We start from the raw sequence: 21,465 nt of genomic DNA on the forward strand, positions 1-21,465 counted from the left end.
ATTATTAATTAAATTATTTTTTATTGATTAAATTAAAATTTTTATATTTATGCTAAAATATAAATTTTAATAGGCTGTAGTTTTACGTATTATTATTATATTTATGTGCATTATAAATCAAAATAATATCAATAACGAAATACCTTAATGTTAATTTTTTTAATATTAATAAAATCAATTATAAATATGCATTAAAGAATAAAAGTGAATGAAAATCTTTTTATTTACAAACTTAACGATTATAAATAATTTATTAAATTGAAAATTAACTTTCATTAGTTAGAATACAAAGAAATATAAAATTTTTGTGATAATTATTTGAATTCAGAATAAATTCTGAATATATTTATATATTACGATTGATTATTTTTATTTTCCTCCTTGTAAATTTCTTCTTCGTTGTATTAAATACTATTTTAGTAAAAAAATTAATGTTGAACAAGATAAAAACATATAATTTATAAATAAAATCAAAAGCGTATCTAACTTATGAAGATATATTATATATATTAAATTGTGTTACACTAAAATTCTAATAGATGTCTCTAGTCTTCTGTAAAACGATAGAAAGTAGTGAATGTCGTTTCTGATCAGACGTCTATACTAATAGTAAGTACTTACCTGTTAATCATACAATAGTACCATTGAAACAAAAGACTAAATCATAATTAAAATAGAAAAAGAAAATTATCTTCTATTTCACGATAAAATGATAAAAAATATTATATAAATATAATATATTATAAATTAAATATATAATATATATTTAAATATTGAAAAATCATTTGCTTTTCTGTTTATCTATCTATTATTTTAAATTAAATTATTATTATTTTATTCATTTATATTTATTATTTTAAATTATTTTACCTCTTTTTTTTCTTTATTATTAAAAATTTAATATAAATCATACGAAAAAAAAGCAAATAAGAAAAAATAAACTTTTCTTATAAAAAGTTCATATCAAAATGTACCAAAAGCGACAAAAACCTGTTTATAGCAAAGAAAGTAAAAGAAATTTAGTGACCATGCCAATACATTTCGGCTCGGAGAAAACTTAATAATCAGGACAAAAAAAGAAGAATAAAAAAAATTGATCCAATCGATTTCACCGGCGCATCGTAATCGGCCCAGAAATATTGAAATCTGACAGGAAGCTCGATGACTCACCAAGATCCACTAACCGCAGAGCCTTGAGGAACGCAAAATGAAAAGAATCTTCCGACGTTCGACCACATCGTGTTGAATATTTTTCATTTTCTGCAAATCTTTTTTGCTCGCCAATCGCATCGTGATCAAAGCGGCGATTAATTGTGCGTCCAATCGTTCATTTTGTTAACGAAGATAGGATAAGAAAAGATCAAAAGTCTAATGCATCTTTTACTTATATATTATCAGTATTAAAAATTTGAAGTCAGTTTCTCTTTTATATTTACATATTGAGACTTTTGTTAATATTCATATTCAAACGAATATGAATATTAATCCTTTCATTACAAAAGGCAGCAAAATTTTTACGTTTTCAAATATTGGATAGAAACAAGGATAATTTATTTAATTATATTTAAATAATAATCGTAATAACGAATAAATTCAATAGATAATTCGTTAGAAAAATCAAATATTCGAACATATAGAAATATATTTTATAATATTAATTTAAATAATATTTTCCAATATTATATTCTCTAATATTTCAAAACATTTTTTCAAATATTATTCTGCAGTATACGATACAATTAATTATAATAAAAATATAAATACCTATATAAAATTCCAACGTAAAATATTTAGATAAAGAAAGATTCCATGAAAATACACGAGAAAGACACTCTCTTTCTCTAAATTTATCGGTTCTACGAAACGTGTACGATGAGTGTACATAATCTGTTAATTACCTTGACTGATATGAAAATGACTATACTTAAAAAAAAAGAACGGCAATTAAGCAAATGAGCACGAAACCACTTATACGAGGTAAACAAGGTCTTTCGAAGTTTCTGTGTGAAACTACCGTGTACAACTGAAAGGATTACCGTATAAGGGCAAGAAAAATATTCTCCTTTACTTATCAACATACGGAATTACTACGTATAATCCACTCTTAGATATGATATATTTAAAATTAACACGCTTCTTTATTCTTAATGTATAAATTCGCTTTTTTCTTTTTTATTTTTACTTTATGAAATACGTATACGTATGAATATATAATTATGTATGAATATTCCATCAAAATCACATCCAGTCACGCTTCCATTCCCTCAAAATGTAATCTTTCAAGCAATGCACGTTATATACACACGTATTATAGAAACCACGCCTTGAGAATCGGCCATTTTGATGCATGAATTCCTATTGGCTGTAATCCGGCTGAATTTAGGGTGCTTTGTTCCTATATAATCCCCTTTGGGATGATCTCTCGTGGCTTATATCCATGGGTCGAGAAACGACGGTTCGATTGATAACAGCAATTCCCACCCATCTCACTGCTAGTTTCCTCTCAATAACGTAGCCATTTTGCCGATGAACGTATTTATATGATGTTGCTTTATTTTCTGCCTACTTGATATTCAAAAAAACATTGATAATTGCCGGGGCATTTTTATAACAATCGTGTCTGGAGAAAAAGATAATGATCACGAAGGCGATGTTAATTGATCTTTTCGTTCGTATGTTCGTTTATTACTCATACGTGTGTGTATAACGTTTAGTTATGGAAATTTAATTTGTATTTATGATATAGGGATATATATAATACTTATATGGACTTGAGATATAATTGCCAGTGTAACTTAATTACGTATAATTTAGTGTGTTACTTACGAGCCAACCAGTAACCAAACTGATAGGATTGATGAGTATTAATATATCTATGTATAATTTAATTTAACATTATTCATTTATTCATTATATAGATATTTTGTTAAAAAAGTTTTCCTCTTAATTTTAAATCCCTTATTTATAAATTTTTTAATTCTAAAAAGTAAATTAAAGAAATAAAAATCAAATATGAAATTCTACAAGTAAAATTATATACATTTTTCTTTCATATATTTATATTAGTTATTAGAATTATAATATTATTTAATATTTTTTTAAATATAATATATGTAAATAATATTTTGATCACATTTATATTACAATTATTATAAACTATACGTATAAATTGATTTTATAATGAATCATTTGTTAATTTTAATTTTTACATAGCGTTTATTTATTTCATCCCTATATAAAATTGTACAATAGCAGAAAAATAATCATGAAAAATAATCTAATGTTGAATTTATTTGTTTGTTTCAACAGCTAGCAACGAAATCCGTAACATGCACTTCTTGAAAGCAATCAGAATGTCCCAACCTAGTCGTGCGTTCCGCTGCACCGCGGCATGTGCCGCACCCACGGGGCCGCCAACGGGACCTCCGACATACGAGGGTGATGTGCCCTTCATAGGGGTTGGACCACCCCCGAATCCTATCCATTTCAGGCCGTTTCTTCATCCCGAGAATGCTCATATACCGGCTACCAGACTACCGTCCAGCCCAGATGGTCCTCCTAAACATACGTAGCCTCAGTAAGTCTTTTTTATTGCATAATTTATACAAACTTTGCATACAGAGTCGATTCTCTAGGTATTAGTCACTAGAATTGTTACATCATTCGTATAAATAATTTTTCAAAAGTTTTATTTCGATAGAAATATTTTTCATTTCGATCCATCTTTTGTCTTTTGAATTAGAAAGTTTTTATGGTACATATTTTTAGATTATTTAAAGATTTTTGTATTTAAAAAGTAAAAAAAAAAAAAAGTGAAATAAACTCTTTGATTAGATAGATAAATGTAATTTATTATAGAATTTATTTGTCATCAGAATGATATTTTAATTTTGTTTTAAAAATGTATAATAAATGATTCTTATTGGGTTTTTAAAAAAGATATTATTTATAGGATGATTTAATATTTCTATTCATGAAATCGTGAGCAGTTATCTCAATAATTGGAATTAACAGAAATATAATAGTATTACTATCCATTAGAACCGGCTCTGTTTGCATAGTTTGCATAGTCTTAACCTTTAGAATATACAGGATATCTATTCTAAGTAGTCAATGCTTATTTAACAAGATAAAATTTTTATAAATTATATCAGATAAATAATCATGCACAATTTTTGAACAATTTTTGTCATGATATATAATATATAATTCATTATTTGAATTTAAAAAGAATTTTGGAGAGTAAATATGTTAAAATTTATTGGCATTCAGAAATATCTAAAGAAAATTAAATTTTTAATAGAAATTTAACAATCGAAATGATACATTCGTACAGATTTTTTCATTCTATATCTTCTATATAAAATAAAAATTCTCTATCATCATTTTACAATATATTTCAATCTATAATAAATAAAGTCAAAATTAAAAAGTCTCAAATAAATATTATTTTTTAAAATTATACATCCATGTGATAGAAGTTATAATAAACAATATCAATATTTGAAGAAACTAATACGAATTTCCGGCGGAAATCTGGGGATTAGTTTTCATTTTAAGACATCATAATAATCTATCTCACTTTTCTCGCTCCTTCACTATTCTCTCTTTCTCCCCTGACACCCTTCTTTCGTCTGGAACGTTCGAAGCCAAAGTCGTAATCGCAAATCCGGCACACATAAAACAGATTCTAACCTATAAAATGCCATTCCATTCGAAAGCCAGTTGGACCGCAACACTTAGAACCAGCAAAGTATGTTTCCTTTTTCCGTTTCTCTCTTCTTTTTCCTTATTTTACGTTCGTTCTTTCAAGAAGTTATTTACTTTCTTAACAATTTTCACGATTCTTCTTAAAACTTTCCCTCCCAAACAATGTTCTATCGAATTTAAACACTGATTAAAAAATCTTGTCACAAAATGAAACGTCAATGTTACAAATACGATCATTATTAAAAGTTTTTTAATAGTATTTTTTACTTCATATAAATATACGAAAAATCATAAAGTTTCATTTCAGGAATAAAAGGTGTATCATAAAATATCTTGATATATCTAAATGTTTCTTGAAAACAGTAAAACTTGTTCCGTTCAAACGAGAAAAATTTTGTAACGTCATTCGTTTCAGAATCATACTACGTACTTTTATTTTCCACACAATTTAGAAAAGAAACACACGCTAAGTGTATGCGTTTCTTAATGACAAATGAAATGTAATATTGGAATATTCCAATATTATATTTAAAAATACAATTCACAATTTGCAATGAATTTAAACGAAGGATGTCGATTCTTCTAATTTATCAAATATCTCATTATTCCATGCTATAATTAAATGCAATTGATTTAAATTCAACTTTATGAAATTCTATTTCACAAATTTTTAAAGACAGCGAAGAATATATGAAGAGAAATTTCGAAGAGACAGAATCAAACCGCGAAATTATGCTTATTTACCCTATCCATTCCTAGCAAGGAATTTTTGAAGCGATTTTTGAGACCAATTTCATCAAAGCGGCCGCTTCCTATGAACCTCCGCTCCACACAGGAGTTTAAAGGTACGATCTCGGTTTTAACGATGACGACACCATAAAGAATCGAATTTACGAGTCGTCCGGCCACCCCTCGTTGGGTGATTACCTCCACTTTGTCGGGATTCTTGGCTGATCGTTTCCCTTCCATTTTCGATGGAATGTGTTCCATGATGAGAAATTGTAAAATCGTTTCTACTGTCGACAATTATATATAGTTATATAATGCACGATTGTTTCTTGAGAAATTTTGGGGAGACGATTGGTATTCATAATTTTAAATTGATTTATTCAGTTTTCTTTTCGTATCTAACGAGAATTATGCTTTAACGATCCTTCTTTATCTTCTTTTTTCTTCTTCTTTTTAATTTCAATGGCGATGATTCATAGAAGGAGAAAACATGGACGAAATAGAAAACTATTATGAGAATAGTTCTGTGACAATGATATTTGACAATTATATGTATTTACGAATAAACTTCGATTTTTATTCCTCATAATATTAATCATATTAATATTAAAGTTATTACACACGGTATATTATTCATAAGAAAAGGAAAATATTTAGTTTATATATACTATTATATGGAGATGTATGTCAATGTCTTACTTACTAGAAAATCTCTTTGTCCCCCCCCTTCCTGCTCGGTATAATTACTTTAAGGAATAGAAATAAAAAAATTTATGCAGCATTTAGAATATAGCGAAGGAATGGCGGTGCAAACGAAGAGAAGTTAGGATGACGTTGTACCCGCCATAGAAATGGTGAATCATGTCCGCCAAACAAGAGTATCGTTGGACTGTGGCCAAGTTTAAAGCCCTAACGATGCTACTTCACCGAAAGATTTTGCAGGGAGATACGATAGGTCAATCTCGTCTCGTTTATAAATGACATTGATGCTTTGTTTAAAGAGGGAACAGAGTCAATAAATTCGCTGCTATAAAAGATATAACCAAGCTGGCATCTTCTTCCGGAATGCGAGATATACAAAACAAAAAGGAAAGGCGACGCTATCTGCATCCTAATTGAGAATCGAAGTAATGCTTCTTTTCATATTTTCATAATGTCAGATTTGCAGTAACTTTTATTTTTTTCAAGTTTTATTTATAAATGTTAGAAACAGAAGTAATTAAAATTTGTTATTTGGAAACAGTTACTCGATATTATACGTATTAAAAAATAAATGCAAAGATCATAATTGTATTTTTTTGTTCTAGAAAAATTTAAGAAATTTAGATCACTAAATTTCAATTTTCACTTTCACGATAGATACTTTCGAAATTGATTTTCTAAGAAATTTTAATCATCTTTGATTTGACATTCTATAAATTCCCATGGAAGCAAAACTTCTCGATTACCATCCAGTAAATATATTTCTTACATAGATTATCATATCATTGTAATACAATTTCAAAATCTTGATCTTTGACATACGTATATACGTCATCATACATCATAGATCTATCGTATGCATATACATTCGAATACATGCATACGCAATAGTAAACCTGTTTTCTAAGATATTCGATTTATCGTCTGATCGTGTAAAGAAACGTGAAAAATGATATTTTCCAAGATAACGACCGGTCGATAATAGCGTTCGATCAGAAATTGCGGGGAAAGAGAATCACTTCTGTTTTCTGTAGCTGGCGGCATCAATGTTATCAGATGGGGTCCCTTGGTACGAATTTAACGGCGGTCGTAAACGCGGTCGTTGCTTTACAGCTCGCGATATTTTTTCCTCCCCTTTTCCCTCCTCGTATCATCGTCCTCTCTGTCCTCTATCCGTTCTTTTCTCTATCCGTCATCACGGAGTCGTATACGAAGCCGTGCATCCCCCTCGCTCCCAACTTATTTTACTCGAGCCGCAGTAAACTGGCGGAGTTTATGTGACAGACACTAGCCAAGTCGAAATCATCTCGCGAATCACGGAACAAGCACGGTTTCCTCCGCGAGGACACGCCGGAACTCGTGGATCCTGTCTTTGACCCGCTCGTAAACGCTTCAGACGATTTCAAGGAACAATGAAAAGAATTGTCTTTGAGAGAGTACGTTGACCATCGATCCTCTGTGTTCCAAAGAGTGTCGTGATTTTATACACTATGTTTTTGGGCTAGGTCAGTTTCTTTTTGCGAGAAAAATTTTATCTAAGTATAATAATAATAATAATAATAATATACATTAAATTGTTATTAATTTTTCAACTGCTTTGTTGAAAAATAATTGTATAATAATCTTCGTGGGATTATTTTAAAGATTGAACCCTGTGAATTTGAAAATTGAAATTCTTCTCTTATTTAACTATATGATTTCTTTCTATTTTTTTTTTTTTTTTATTTGATAATGATTTAAACGCTCATTTTATATATACAGAGTATTAATATATTTATAAGCGATTTTTGGAAGATTTTATTATTCTTGTTTTCCGTGCAAAAACTTTCACGCAATAAATAAAATAGTAATAAACTTTTTATATAACTTTTTTTTATATAAGCATCATCAAACATGTCAAGCGTGTTTTAACATTTTTAGTTTCTCGTACATTTTTATTGCAGGAAATATAAGTTACAATATTATGCTTATCATTAATAGAATAAATATTGCATTATCATAAGATTATTTATACATCTTTCTGTTTTGCATCTCTTACCGTTTTACAATCGATCATTATAAATATTTGAAATTTATAATTCAGGTATCTTTCTACCTTCGGTATTAACGAGACGCAACGGCGATAAATTTTTAATGACAATGAAAAAGAAGAATCCGATACCGATATAGTTAGTAATCCAAAACGAAACGATATCATCGATTTCGAGGAAGGAAAATTTTATTGGCAGTATAAATTCCCTCCCATAATTTAAACAAGCAAGCTAAGGATTTACAACTGGACGCGTAGAAAATAATCCTGTAAACGAGTTTAAGGGGTGATTGCACGTTGCTATGGCAAACGAAACAGCTAATATATTTTCCCAATGTAAGTGTGCGACAATAAAGATCTAATCGTTCTGTGAACATTACAGGATAAAGCTGCGCTGTGGGTGTGTATTTTTTTTTTTTTTCTTTTTTTTTTTGCGTACACGTATCGTAAAAACGCGCAGATTTATGCCTCGATTCTCGATGAATACGTCTAACGACGTCGCAGGATATTCATTACGATCGTTAAATACCATAGAATCGATTTTTCAATTCGGTATACGACTGTGCATCGAGTCTTTTCGTGTGTTTTGTTGCATTGTAAGAGTGGCAGAAGTAAGAATGTTAAATATTTTCATGTTTTGTTGCGTTTTACTGCATCACGAGAGAAAATCCTCGTAACGAAAAATTTTTGAAGCGTTAAATTTTATGATGAAAAGATTGCTTGCTTTATAAGAGGAAGGGAGGGGAGGAAGGATTTTTAAAAATTGAAGAAATTAAATTGAAACTTGAAATTTTACGTTCGTTGCGAAATAATAAATTTAATCTATCGTTTTTCTAGAAACGGGGAATGAGAGTTGTAAATTGATATAAATAGCTGCACATTCGATAATGATTCTCTGAAAATTCATTGAAAATAAATTATACTCTATAATTTTTGTCCAATTAAAAAACCTTTAACTTTTCAAAACGTTTTCAAAATTTTAATCATTAAAAAAATAAAAATCTGCTTGATTATTTTATACATTTACAAGAGAATATAAAACATATCCTGCATAATCTGTATATATTGACGGCCACGTTGAAAATTATTCCAATTTCTATCATCGTTCTTGGAAAATTTAACGACGAAAAACAGAGAAAACAAAATGAAAAATAAAGGGGAGGAGGGAAAAAAGGAAGAAAAGGAGACAAACGTCGTAAGACCTTGACGGCGAACGTCGGCCTTATTCTACAAGTATGAAGGTGCAACTTCCAAGACAAAGCAATAATTAACAGTAGCTAAGTGCATGAGCCGACACCGAGTTTTTCTTCATCTTCGTCATTTTTGCCTCTTCCACGTATGTAGCGTATACCCGAAGAATCAAAGAACATTAAGCGATGTAATAGTCCCGATTCCGCTGGTAAAAGGAGTTTTAGTACTTTCTAACCACAGTCTTGGGCTACAATTAAACCCCCATAAAACCTCGTCATAACTTTTTTAAAAGCCACCGACCACTCTCTTGTGCATATCCAGCTCCCTTCGTTTACTCGGCAAAAACCACGTTATATTGCATCCTTAATGAAGCCTCGAGACGTTACCGGTACTAGCGTCTTTCGTTCGATTCTAAACTGTTTGTTTCGATTCAGCCCCTCTCCTCGTTCTATCGTCCTATAATAATATTTACGAAAAGTCGAATACGGATTACGGGACTGTAATAGCGATTCGGATACGTAACGAGTAACATGTCTTAAAATCGCTCCAAATAATTTATAATTATTATTTGCAATTTTAAAAAAATTGTTAATCGTTAATAAATATTTATGTAAGTATGATATATATATATTGTAAATTAATATAAATTATATTTTTTTTTGCAGTTTTCAATTTGTTATTAAAAGATTATAAATATCGTGCAATTTATAGAATAAAAGATATAAAAAAATATGTGATACTTTTGGAATAAGAAAGAATAATTCTTTTAAACTATTCATTTTCGTTATAGAAAATAATAATTAATCAGAAGCTGATAAAATAACGATTTATATTATGTTAAAAAATATTTTATTCTATGAAAAATTAAGAACACGTAAGTATAAAATATCGGAAGTTCTATTATACATACATAAATGTAACAAAGATTTTCTTTTATATTTTCATTAATATTTTTTTGTTTAATCATTTTTCGATTAATTGCAGAGGGATAATCAATAATTTAATCTCTACTATATCTTATAATAAATCTAATAAAAATCAAAAGAAAATTTTAAATAAAAAAATGGTCCATCATGAACCAATCATTGTCCAATATTTATCGATATTTGAGATGACAGGCATTCGATTTCGATTTCAATCTCTTCGATCTTCAATCTCGTCTTGCATTTATTTGTAGATTTAATCGAATAGATTATTTTGAACAAAAATTTCATTCCAATTTTCAAACTCTGTCTTCGAGCCAATTCTTCTAGATCTCGAAACAGACAGTGAACGCACAGTGACGTGACGCGAAAGGGAGATAGCGATTGGTTAAGGGACGTTGTAAGAGGATGGAGAAGAAGAAGGTTGAAGAAAGTTGAACTGACAACCAGCCGTGCTTCGAGGCTTTAGCGTCGACTGACGTTTACAGCTCGGATCGGTTGACCTAGCGCCATAGTAAAACTTGAGAAGAAATACAAGCGAACTCTCCATCGACAGTTAAAGTCATACATGCGAAAATACCAAACCACACTTCTATGAAATACGACGTCTGTTGAGCCGAAGTTACAATTATCGAGATCTATGTTTCGTTAATGAAAAGATCGATCATCCCTCGTGGAGGAATTCCAAAGAAAAGAAATGACCTGATTACAATTATTACTCAATCGTAACAATTTTTGTCGTTGCTGTTTATAGTTCTTTCGATTTTTCAAGAATAAGAGAAAGAAATTTTTGTCGATGATTTGTTTTTTAATTTGTTGAGCTTGAATTATTAAGGAATCTAGAATTTGCAGTGTCGTTACTTCTTATTGGATTGCTTAGAGATCTTAGAAATGTAGGAAGATTGTTGAAGATTGTATATTTAGAGAAAGAAAAGGGAATTCAATTGAATTTTTAATTTGAAAGACAAGGAAAGCATAAAAGTAAGTAAGAATCATTTGATACAATATTACAATTTCTTTTATACAATTTTATTGCATATATTGTGATATACAAAATTTTTAAAGAATGTTTTTATATTAAAAAATTAAATTATAGTAAAAGGAAAAACAATTTTTTTTTTAAGTTTCTCATAAATTGCAAGGATTTATTTTTAAAAATTTTAGAATAGAATATCATCAATCAAGAAATATACAGGTTGTTAATATATTCCTAGAACAGAGCTAGAGGCCAAAACAAACACAAAGATTAATATACAAAAATATCGGTCAAGGTTTATTTATTAAGTTATAAACAATTTAAATTTGAATTGGATAAAGTGAGATAGAGACAGAGTGATCTTATTCTATCTTCGTCTCGCTTCGTTTAACGCAGCTTTCAATTGCGTTATATTTATAACTTATTGATCAAATAATATACCAACTTTTGTGTTTATTTTGGCTTCTAAAATGGATTCTCTAAAAATGTTCCATGAATATATTAACATCTTATACAAAAAATATATAAAATTTTAGTTTCATGTAAAATTGAGAAAGAAAATAAATAAAAGAAGGTTAATTTTAGATTTAAAAAAAAAGTTCTTGACAATATTTAAATTCAATAATTAAATATTTATATTAAAATACAAAGTAACAATACAAAGTATCAATAAATCAATTTGAATCTTTAACATAGAAATCGATGATAAAAGTTATAGTTTTAGTTTTTAATTAAATATTATTTCAAACATTTACAGTTTGACTTTACGGTTTTTCATCCCTTTTATACCGGACAAAAGTGAGAATTCGGGAAGCACTTACCACTGGACAATAAATTTCCACCCACCGCAACCACTATTTCCATTTCCATTATATACTTCAACGTTTTCTTCTCTTTCTTTCCTTTTTATAGATCCTCCTATTTACAATCGTTTAATTTTTCCTCATATTTGTTTTTAGATCATCCTGTGATGTTTTTCTTTATTTAAATAGCCCAATCTTTTATCTGTCGGCCCAATTTTGTTCTCTAAAGCAACATTGTCGCCATCAAAATTTCAAAATAAAGAATCAAGCCAAATTAAAGCGTAAACTTTTACGCACTTTTCATTTATTTCTCCGTCCATTGACAAAAAGATACAACATTGTCTTGTTAGTATCTTTATTGTGTCGTTTTTAACTTCTTCAACGTTTCTAACGACACGTCGTTAAAGAAGGAAAAAAGAAAAAAGAAAAAAGAAAAAGTTATATAGCCCGTGTCTTTCTCCGTGGAACGCGTACCTTAATAAAACCGCTTAAAAATATGGCGAGTGAAAAAGAAAGAAGAAAAGGGACCAATGGATAAAAAAGGAATTGAAGTCTTAAAAGGAATCCGACTATGGTATTCCTAGCGTTTCGCAACTGCAAAGAAGTGGAAAGGGAGAAGAGGCAAAAAGGAAGAAAGATTTCACGTGTATCATTGCACTAAGTAAAGTAATGAAAACGAATCGTAAAGTTACGGGGACAAATTTGTGGAGAAGAACGGAACTCGAAGTATGTCGCGAACGTACGTATAATATTATATCGTGGTATCAATCATAAATGTTAAGAGACTTCGATTTGTAATAATCGGCAAGATATTTTGTTATTTCAATCGTTGTTTTTTTGTTTCAGTAATTGGATAAATTTGTATATTTTACGTGTCTGAAATTTTTTATTATTTATCTTTTTATATCGTTTCTTTATAATTTGTTGTTATATAACAAATGACAATTTTGAATTTTCTATTGAACTATTTCAATAGAATCATATTATTTCTCGCCTTTATTATCTTCTATTTGCAAAAAATAACGTGAGAAATCAATTCGTATATATACAGAATTGATTTTTATTAAAAAAAAAGTAATAAATTTATATTTTTTACGTACATTCATATATAATCCGGATATTGAAGTATATATATATAAGACCGGATATTGAAATTAAAAAATAGAAAGAAATTTTCCATTACGACTTGGTTCCAATTTCACTCCAAGTTAAAATTATATTCCTTCCCAGCCACTTGTATCACCCCTATATACTTTAATCACTCTATAGAATCACGAGAAACGGAGAACAAGTCCCACTAAATAACAGCGGCCATACGTCAAAATTTGAGTATTTTATGAGCCGCAACGGTCGACCGGGTTCCAAAGAAAGACACGCGATTTTCTGAACGCAGAAGCTTCCTGGAAGGACCGCGGGATTGTTAGACGGAAGACGGTGGTTAACGCGTACCCTGCTTCACATATTTATTTTCGGCATCTTTATGCACGATCACGAATTGGTTTTAAGGATCCACTCGTTGGACACGGTCAGGGCTATCGAACGTACACGGTCGCAGATTAAGACAGGTCTTTATGAAGAGGGGAGAAGAGACATTCGAAACGTCTACGAAAATCTTTCGAGGCGTCTATCCGACAGGGATACGGGGTCGGTCTTTATCGCCGCGATGCTTTTCCAACCGTAAGTACGTTATACGTCGACGAGACTCGTTTTACGACCTGGCCAAGTTTTAGTGCCGAACGAGGTTCCGCTTCGCTAGGATTTTCTGACTTTAACCTTTACTCCATTCCTTCCCTGTGGATATTTACGCGGATGCCGCCGATCTACGTCTACGGGGCTGAACGCATTGTGCGAATATGATTCGTCAAGGTTTATAAAAAAATCATCGAATGAATGGATTTCTCGTTATGGATGGACGTGTGGAAATGTTTTATCGATCATCGATAGAAGAAGATCGAAGATGAATGAAGGTTTTTTTTTATCTTTGTCGAATTGTTATCCTTTCTTTTTTTTTTTTCTTTTTTTTAATTTGTGTCTCTTTTTTTTTATCACGTTTGTATAGAAAGAAAGTTAATTGTAATTTTGAAGTTTTATCTAAACGAGATATATTATTATTTATCTAAAATTTTTATTTCTTTTTTTTCTATTATGCACGCATAAAATTTTATTTCTTATTATTAGTTTCTGCATATTTTCTTGATAATAAAATTATTTCATAAAAGAAATAATGAAAGCAATTTCATATTTTATGAAGCATAAAAAAATGATTCACGGATATAAATAATCAAGCATTCAATTAAAATGTTTCATAAAAAACGGAAGTTGCAATATTAATTAAGAGTAGAAAACAGTGGAAGCGAGTAATTAATCGAGTTACACTTGGAAATACCTTTCGAAGCAGAATATTACTCGATGCATTCATTTCTCTTTATGAGATCTTTACATACAAATCGAAATTAATACTATCGCGAAACACTGCTGATTTTAATCAATTTTCTCCTATAAATTATTGCAAAATTATTTAAGAATTATTAAAATTCTTTCTTAATTCAACCATTCAACTTCAAGATTATAAAATTACGAAACGTGATATATATTACATCACATTATTCTTCTAATTATTATTTATCTTAATCTAAATTTATTATAATTCATTTTTTTGTACAATTGAAAATTACTTAATTACTTACAAAATCATCGACAGGAGGTATCCAACTCCACTCGGTCAAATCTTCTTGCCTTTTCACGCCATTAAGATATGAAAATCTGTCAGATAGAAGAAAGATCTTGCACGAATGGAAGCCAAATGCATCCCGATAATACGTATATCCTATAATCTATATCCTGTATCCCATCCATCGGTGTGTGATGCACCTTGAGGAGGAACCATCGTGTCTAGACTTCCGAAAAAGTCAGCAACGACCCTCTGCCGCCGTGGTGGAGCAGGAAACCGGGTCTGGCCGGGTGAATGGCGGGTGGGTGCTCGTATGAAAACTAAGTCCGGGTTTCATTTGACTGGCTTTACGAGGGAGACATAAAATGGATTTTACTGTCGGCTAGTTCGCCAGTTCTCGAGTTGGTAACATTGCTTTAGCGAGCATAATACAGCCCCATGCCTTCCCTCTCTTTCACCTCCTGTTCTTCCTCTTTCGTCACTCCTCCTCTTCTTCTCTTTCTCTTCCGGTTTCACTATTCTTTTTTTCCTCTCCTCTTCATCACGACGTTTCGTTGTCGTTCAAACGCACGCGTTTTTCTCCTCTTTCCCTCCCTTGCCCCTTTCTCGCCCTTTCTCCTCCCCTCTTTCTCTGTCTCTTCCTTTCCGACTGTGTTCATCAGTCAGAGGGTTCTTAAATGTCCATGCTTCGTGACAAGTTTCCACTGGAAATTTTTCGAGCATGAGAAATGTCTCTGCCGGTGGATTTAATATCCGTTGGATAAGACGGCGCGTTGGTCGTTAACGCTACCTTTGGATCCGCTTCCTGTTCTGTTTTGGAAACGGTTGCACCCCTTGCGAATCGTCTCTTCCTCGGTTAACAGACGCTATTAAACCCTCGTCTTTAATCCTATATCGCCGTTTAATAGCCTCCTGTTGGACAAAACTTATAGATATATTATCTTTTTCTTTTTTATTTTATTCTATCATTGTTGTTTCTTCTAATTTATATAAAATATATTGATATTGATGGTATAAGGAAATCATTTTTCATCGAATAAATTTTTTTCATTCGAGAGTTGATTTCGAAAATTTTCCATGTATATTTATTTTACATGCATGGAACTCTCTGGATTAAATTTTTACGAATGTATTTTGCGTTTTTCGAGCATCTTTGGTTTTACAATTGCAAAAGATTTTTATTATTTTAAGAATAAACTTTTGATTGAAGATGGAGAAATAACAAATTCGATAATCACGATATTAGATTAAAATTATTTATAATCAAAGTGATAAAAAATAATATATATATTTGTTTGCACAATAATTTATTATGAATCAATAACAAACGAAAAATATTTTGAGAAAAATTCTTCTTTTAAAATGTAACACAGTTGATTAATTCCAAATGAATTTTTTTCTGATTCCAGATCGATTATTCGACCATTCAATGAGGTAAAATATATAGAAGAACAGGTCAAATCCAAAGAGGAATGATTACATCGAAGAAAGAAAGAAAAAGAAGAAGAGGCGGAAGGCCCGAAAAATAATGGGGAAGAAGTTTCGTTACGGAGCGTTCCATTCTGATCATCATTCTCTTGAAACATCACTTCTTTCCTCGAAACTTGGGTGGCGCGAAATTAAAATTAAATTTAAAATTAAACCGTGACGTTATATACATTTTTGGAAAAAGTATTACGTTCCTCGTTTCTCTCTTGTACCGTTACTTGTGACGATACTTTGTGACTACTATTGTGACCAGTTTACCTTGTTAAATCAACAAAACAATTGAATTGTTAGATTCGATTGAACGATTAAATTTTTCTCACTAATGTTTCTAAAGATGTTTCTGAGAAAATGTTGAAAATGTACGATTAAGAAAGAACATGTGTCGTTCACGGTCGATTCACAAAGGGATAGGGAGATAGATCGATGCCCCATCAATGTGAAAATAACAGTGTTGCGATTTAAACCCGTGTTCCGAACACAAAAGGAATCTGCCGGCTTTAAAAAAGAAACGAGAGGAAGGGAGAGAGAAAGATACAAAGTGCATTGTGTTCTACAGCCTTCCTTCAGTTTTGTTCCTCTTCTTCCTCTTCTTCTTCTTCTTCTTCTTCTTCTTCTTCTTTTTTTTCCTAGACTCACCAAGAGAGGAACAACAGAAACATGAAAGTTTTTTGCGAGTGGATCGTGGGATACCGAGGTTCATGGACAACATGTACCTCGGGCATCCCTCGTCCTTGCACGTCCTTCGGTTCGCTGATCGAATCTGCCACCTTCACTTGTTCCTTCTCTCCTTCTTCCTTTTTTCTTCATCCTCTCTCGTTCCTCTTCGCGGTCTCCTCCTTTTTATCTATTTTCATCCTTCAATTTGTTCCTTTCATTAAATACATTTCCTCTTTCGCTCTTCTCTTCTCTCTCTTTCCTTTTTTTTTTTTTTTTTTTAGAATATTCTCTTTTTCTCTCCCTTCCCCGATTTCGCAACGCTCGTTGTTAAAGCACGAAACGAGAGATTCAAGATAGAACTCGTTCGTAAAGAATACGATAGCCGACCAGTTGTTTAATCGCACGTGAACGAGATCGCTCAACAATCTTTTCGAGTATCGTCGTGTGTTGTAAACCCGGCCGTGTATGTATAACCGCCGACGGCTCTTTTCGGCTGAGCTACTTTGAAAACCCTTAGTCATGTTCAATTTTGCTCTCGTGGTTTTTGCTCCTTTCTAAAGGAACGTGATTCCAGTCTGTCTGCGGTGAGGATGACAAGCGCGTCGATGATCACGCTTCTCTTCTTTGTTGTATACGTGGAGGAAGCGCGATTTCGTGGAAATATCCCTTATTATTATTAATTTGTAACATGGAATTTCGAGGCATAAGAGATCCTCCTCTCGAGACTAATTTCGTATATACAATTCTTGATACCGTGCGACGAGGTTGGTTCACGCGTATTCAGATGAGCCACGATCGTGGGAACGTGTAATGCGAACAGGACACGTTAGAAGATTGAACGTAGCGATTCAAGGATAATGACGTGGAGAAAAATGTGCGATGAGATCGATCGAGAAATTTCATCGAATTTCATCATTTAGATGCGTGCGCTAATTGTTGCGCTTGTGTATATCATATATATGTAGTGTTGTACCGTGTCTCGGAAGAAGTTGTGTGAAAGAAACGCAGTTTTTCTATTGGTTATATATCGAATCAATTAAAATTGGAACTTCTAATTGATCAACAAGCCTCACAAGTTTCTGTAAGTAAAATCGTCCGTCCCACGTGACTTCTTGTAAAGCATACACTGTAGTACATATTAAGATTTCATTTTTTTTTTTTTTTTTTATGAACGAATTCTCTTGCCCAATGTGTCGAAACAATTTGTGATTTATTCGATTTATTATTCAAAGAGCAACGAATATCGTCGACACATCTTTCTACTAGTATTGTATTCCTGACCGATCAGAGTAATACATTATACCGAACGAGAGAATTCGAATAATTAATGGAATCATTTTTAGATCTATCGATATTGAACATGATTTGGATTTGTTGGAATAAACTTCGCCAGTTCCTTCGCTCGATTCCATATATACGAATTCTTGTTGCATTAAATCGGGCAAGTTTTCGGACGGATCCGCGGACGGAAACTGGTTCAATTAACAGAACTTATCGTTCTTGCCAATATGTTACGTTATTAAATATTACAGATCACACATGTGTTGTATCGCGAAATAGTAGGCAACCCCCATGTCGTTGCACCCATAATGCAATTAATTGTATCTATAATATTTACTAAACTTGTGCAAACGGGTGTCGTAAAATACACACGTGCAGTTCTGCAAAAAGATCTTAATTGCGGAACGCAATTAGAGAAACGTTTGTTTAGAGAACTGGCCATTTCGTCCTCTGACAAATTAATTTTCAAATAAGAATACCAAGGTTTGTATCTTTACGCTATTTCTATTCTAACTTTATTCTCTTCTGTTGCCTGATTTTTGTCTCCCCTTCATTCTCTCCCAATCTTCGCCTCTTCTTTTCTCGTCCGCTTTGCTTCTTTCCCCCTTTTTTCTTTTCCTTTTTCTTTTTTTTTTTTTTTAATCGTATGAACACCTTCCAAGCACCTTCCAACCAATATCGAAACACGATTGATTGTTACCTAAGATATTCTTGTAACGAGCATGCAACCACTAGTGTGCAACCATCAGCCTGCATTTCATTTGCACGCCATTGGCTGCCCCTTCATTGTATCCACAAAAACAGACCAATTTGGTTACGCGAAGAAAATTGCACTCTTCTTGTTCGTGATTATTGAGAAAACGGAAGTTAATCTTCGGTATATTTTGACCAAACGAAATAGCTGTATACCGTGCGCGAATGCAGGGAATGATGAGGCGATTAATGATCGCGATTGCGAGAATCGATACGCGATACGCGTGCATCTACGTGTAAAATTATGCCACGAACCAATCAAGAAAGTTGTTTCGTGACTGTTCTAAGGGAAATGACACGCATGGTGTACGCTCGAGGTTAAGAGAACAGAATCCCGCCTTCTCATGCGAGTAATTTATGGGTAGAGCGATTCGTTGCTCAAATGATATGGCGGATCGAATGGAAACCGATAAAGATATTCGAGAAATGTCTTTATTCGATTATTTTTTTTTCTTTTTTATGCAAAAATTAATACTAGGGATGAGATACTCGAGCCCCCAAACTTCGAAGCCTCGAAATTTTTTTATTATAAAACTTTTTGTGACTCGAAACTCAGATATGGAATAATTCGCATAATGATGAAACTTAACTGATGAAAATTTGTATAAAGAAAATTTAACTTTTTACGAAACCAATGAAATATAATCGCAATTGTTGGCCGTTGACTGATTATAAATCTGAGTTTCGAGGATTATAGAAATCAAAATTTGTTGTGATTTTAATTTTTGACGAAAAGGGGAAAAAGAAGACGTGTAAATATTCAAATGGAAATCGGGTTTGGAAGATTCCATCTCCAATTAATGAATGTATGAAAAAAATTACTGGCGTGCGCAAAATGCAATAGAAGAATTGTGCGATCGATTTGTAAGGCGTCGGTATTATTATTCGTTTTTTTTTTTTTAAATTGCTTGTTGGTAATTATAATATTTTCAGAATAATTATTCTAATGTAAAAAGAATTCTGTGTGATAGGATGATTATTAAACAGAGCACTGTTTGGAAGGTCGAGTACAGAGATTCCTTCAATAAATCTTATGTGATTCTGAATTTTTGAGATGACTGTATTACGACGGCATTGAGTCCTATAGATAAGAAAATAATTAAAAAAGTTACGAAGGTGATTATTTTGTGATAAGAAATGTGTATGTAGGTTAACTTTTTTTTCTTTTTCTCTCTTTTTTTTTTTTTTGTTTTTTTTACGTAGATAATATTTCTTATTTTCATTCAAAACAAATCTACATGAAGCTTAAGTAAAAATGTTTATAAAGTTTGGGATAAAAATATAATTCTTTGTGAGAACTTTAAATTACTTAAAAATTTATTCCTCGAAATTTGTCTAATTTGCAAATACAATTTGTTTGGAAAAAAAAAAAAGAAAAATAAATTTGAAAAAGGTAATTATTATTATATTATACTTCGATGCATATTATAAAAATTATTATTGTCTAAACTTTTTCTTCGAATTAAAAAAAATTCATATTATTATATATAATCTATTAATTTTGAAATTCCAACGAATATATTATAAGCTTTCAATTCGTTTTCGTTTAAGAACTTACCACACAATGTCAATTTATTTCCGCATGTTCCACTTCAAGTCTCTCACAGCATATGTTTCTCAAAGAAAAATTATGGATATAATATGTAACGCTTCGCGCGATATAGTTTATATTCTATTTCGTCACCTGCAAAGCTTTTAATGTCACTTATATAATAACATGTCAGATGTTTCATACATACTACTGAACAATTAAGTTTGTATTATTTATCGCATACGATCGTGGCAAAATATAGGATGAGCCAATATCCTGTAATTTTGTATTTCCGACAGGTCGAGGCATAAAATCTTTAATTTCAATGAGAAACTTTTTGAGGTGCAATTGCAGATACGAAAAAAGGAAATGATTCGTTCAAATTTCGTTAAAATTCGTTAAAATGTTAAATTGGAGAAGAGAAGGGTAAATACGTAGGAAGATATTTATCGGAAGTGCGCATCGTGTCTGTGCTTCCGTTAAAAAATTTGCATGAATGATCGATAAAAAATTTATGTAATTAATTACGATAAATTGGAAATAATATGGAGAAAAGAAAAATATATTGGATTATTATGGAGGGATCTGCAGACTGAAAATGAAGATGAAGGTTTTAAATTAGATATATGTACGTTGCAAAGGATATTATTTAATGCTATATATATATAGAATGCTGTTTAATATTATGATACTATGAAATGATACATTATATATAATATATATATATAATGAATTGTAAAGAAATTTCTTCAAAAATATTTAGGTTGTTAAGTAATAAACTTGACCTCATTATACATGATAAGAGAAACTCAGCGAAACCGATTTTGATTTTTAATATGTAACGTGTGCTTTCCTTTAATTATTCTTTTTTTTTTTTTTGTTAAGTAAGGTGGATTGTTTTAGTTTTGTAAATAGGATATTTAATTCAAATGACAAAGTCCTTTTAATGCATATTTTCTTTTTTTTTTTGTGTGTGTTTTGCTTTATTTTTATAATTTTTGTCATTATCGATTTTAATTTC

The 21,465-nt window shown here is 31.1% G+C and overlaps 1 protein-coding gene across 3 annotated transcripts in view; it reads left to right on the plus strand.

Annotated features, from left to right (window-relative positions):
• The window catches only part of Dsx (doublesex), a 91,468-nt gene extending 71,509 nt beyond the window's left edge, over positions 1 to 19,959 (plus strand). For 2 of the 3 annotated variants that reach the window (NR_024131.1, NM_001111255.1), the window contains 2 exon segments: positions 3,310 to 3,577; positions 16,144 to 16,225. Coding sequence is in view for 2 of the 3 variants with exons in the window: in NM_001111255.1 (NP_001104725.1) it covers positions 3,310 to 3,572 (263 nt within the window). In the remaining variant the exon portion in view is untranslated. 3 annotated transcript variants of the gene reach the window in all.
• Positions 19,960 to 21,465: the final 1,506 nt, after the last annotated feature.

This window comes from Apis mellifera, linkage group LG5 (genome assembly GCF_003254395.2).
Source record: "Apis mellifera strain DH4 linkage group LG5, Amel_HAv3.1, whole genome shotgun sequence".
Classification (NCBI taxonomy): Eukaryota; Metazoa; Arthropoda; class Insecta; order Hymenoptera; family Apidae; genus Apis; species Apis mellifera.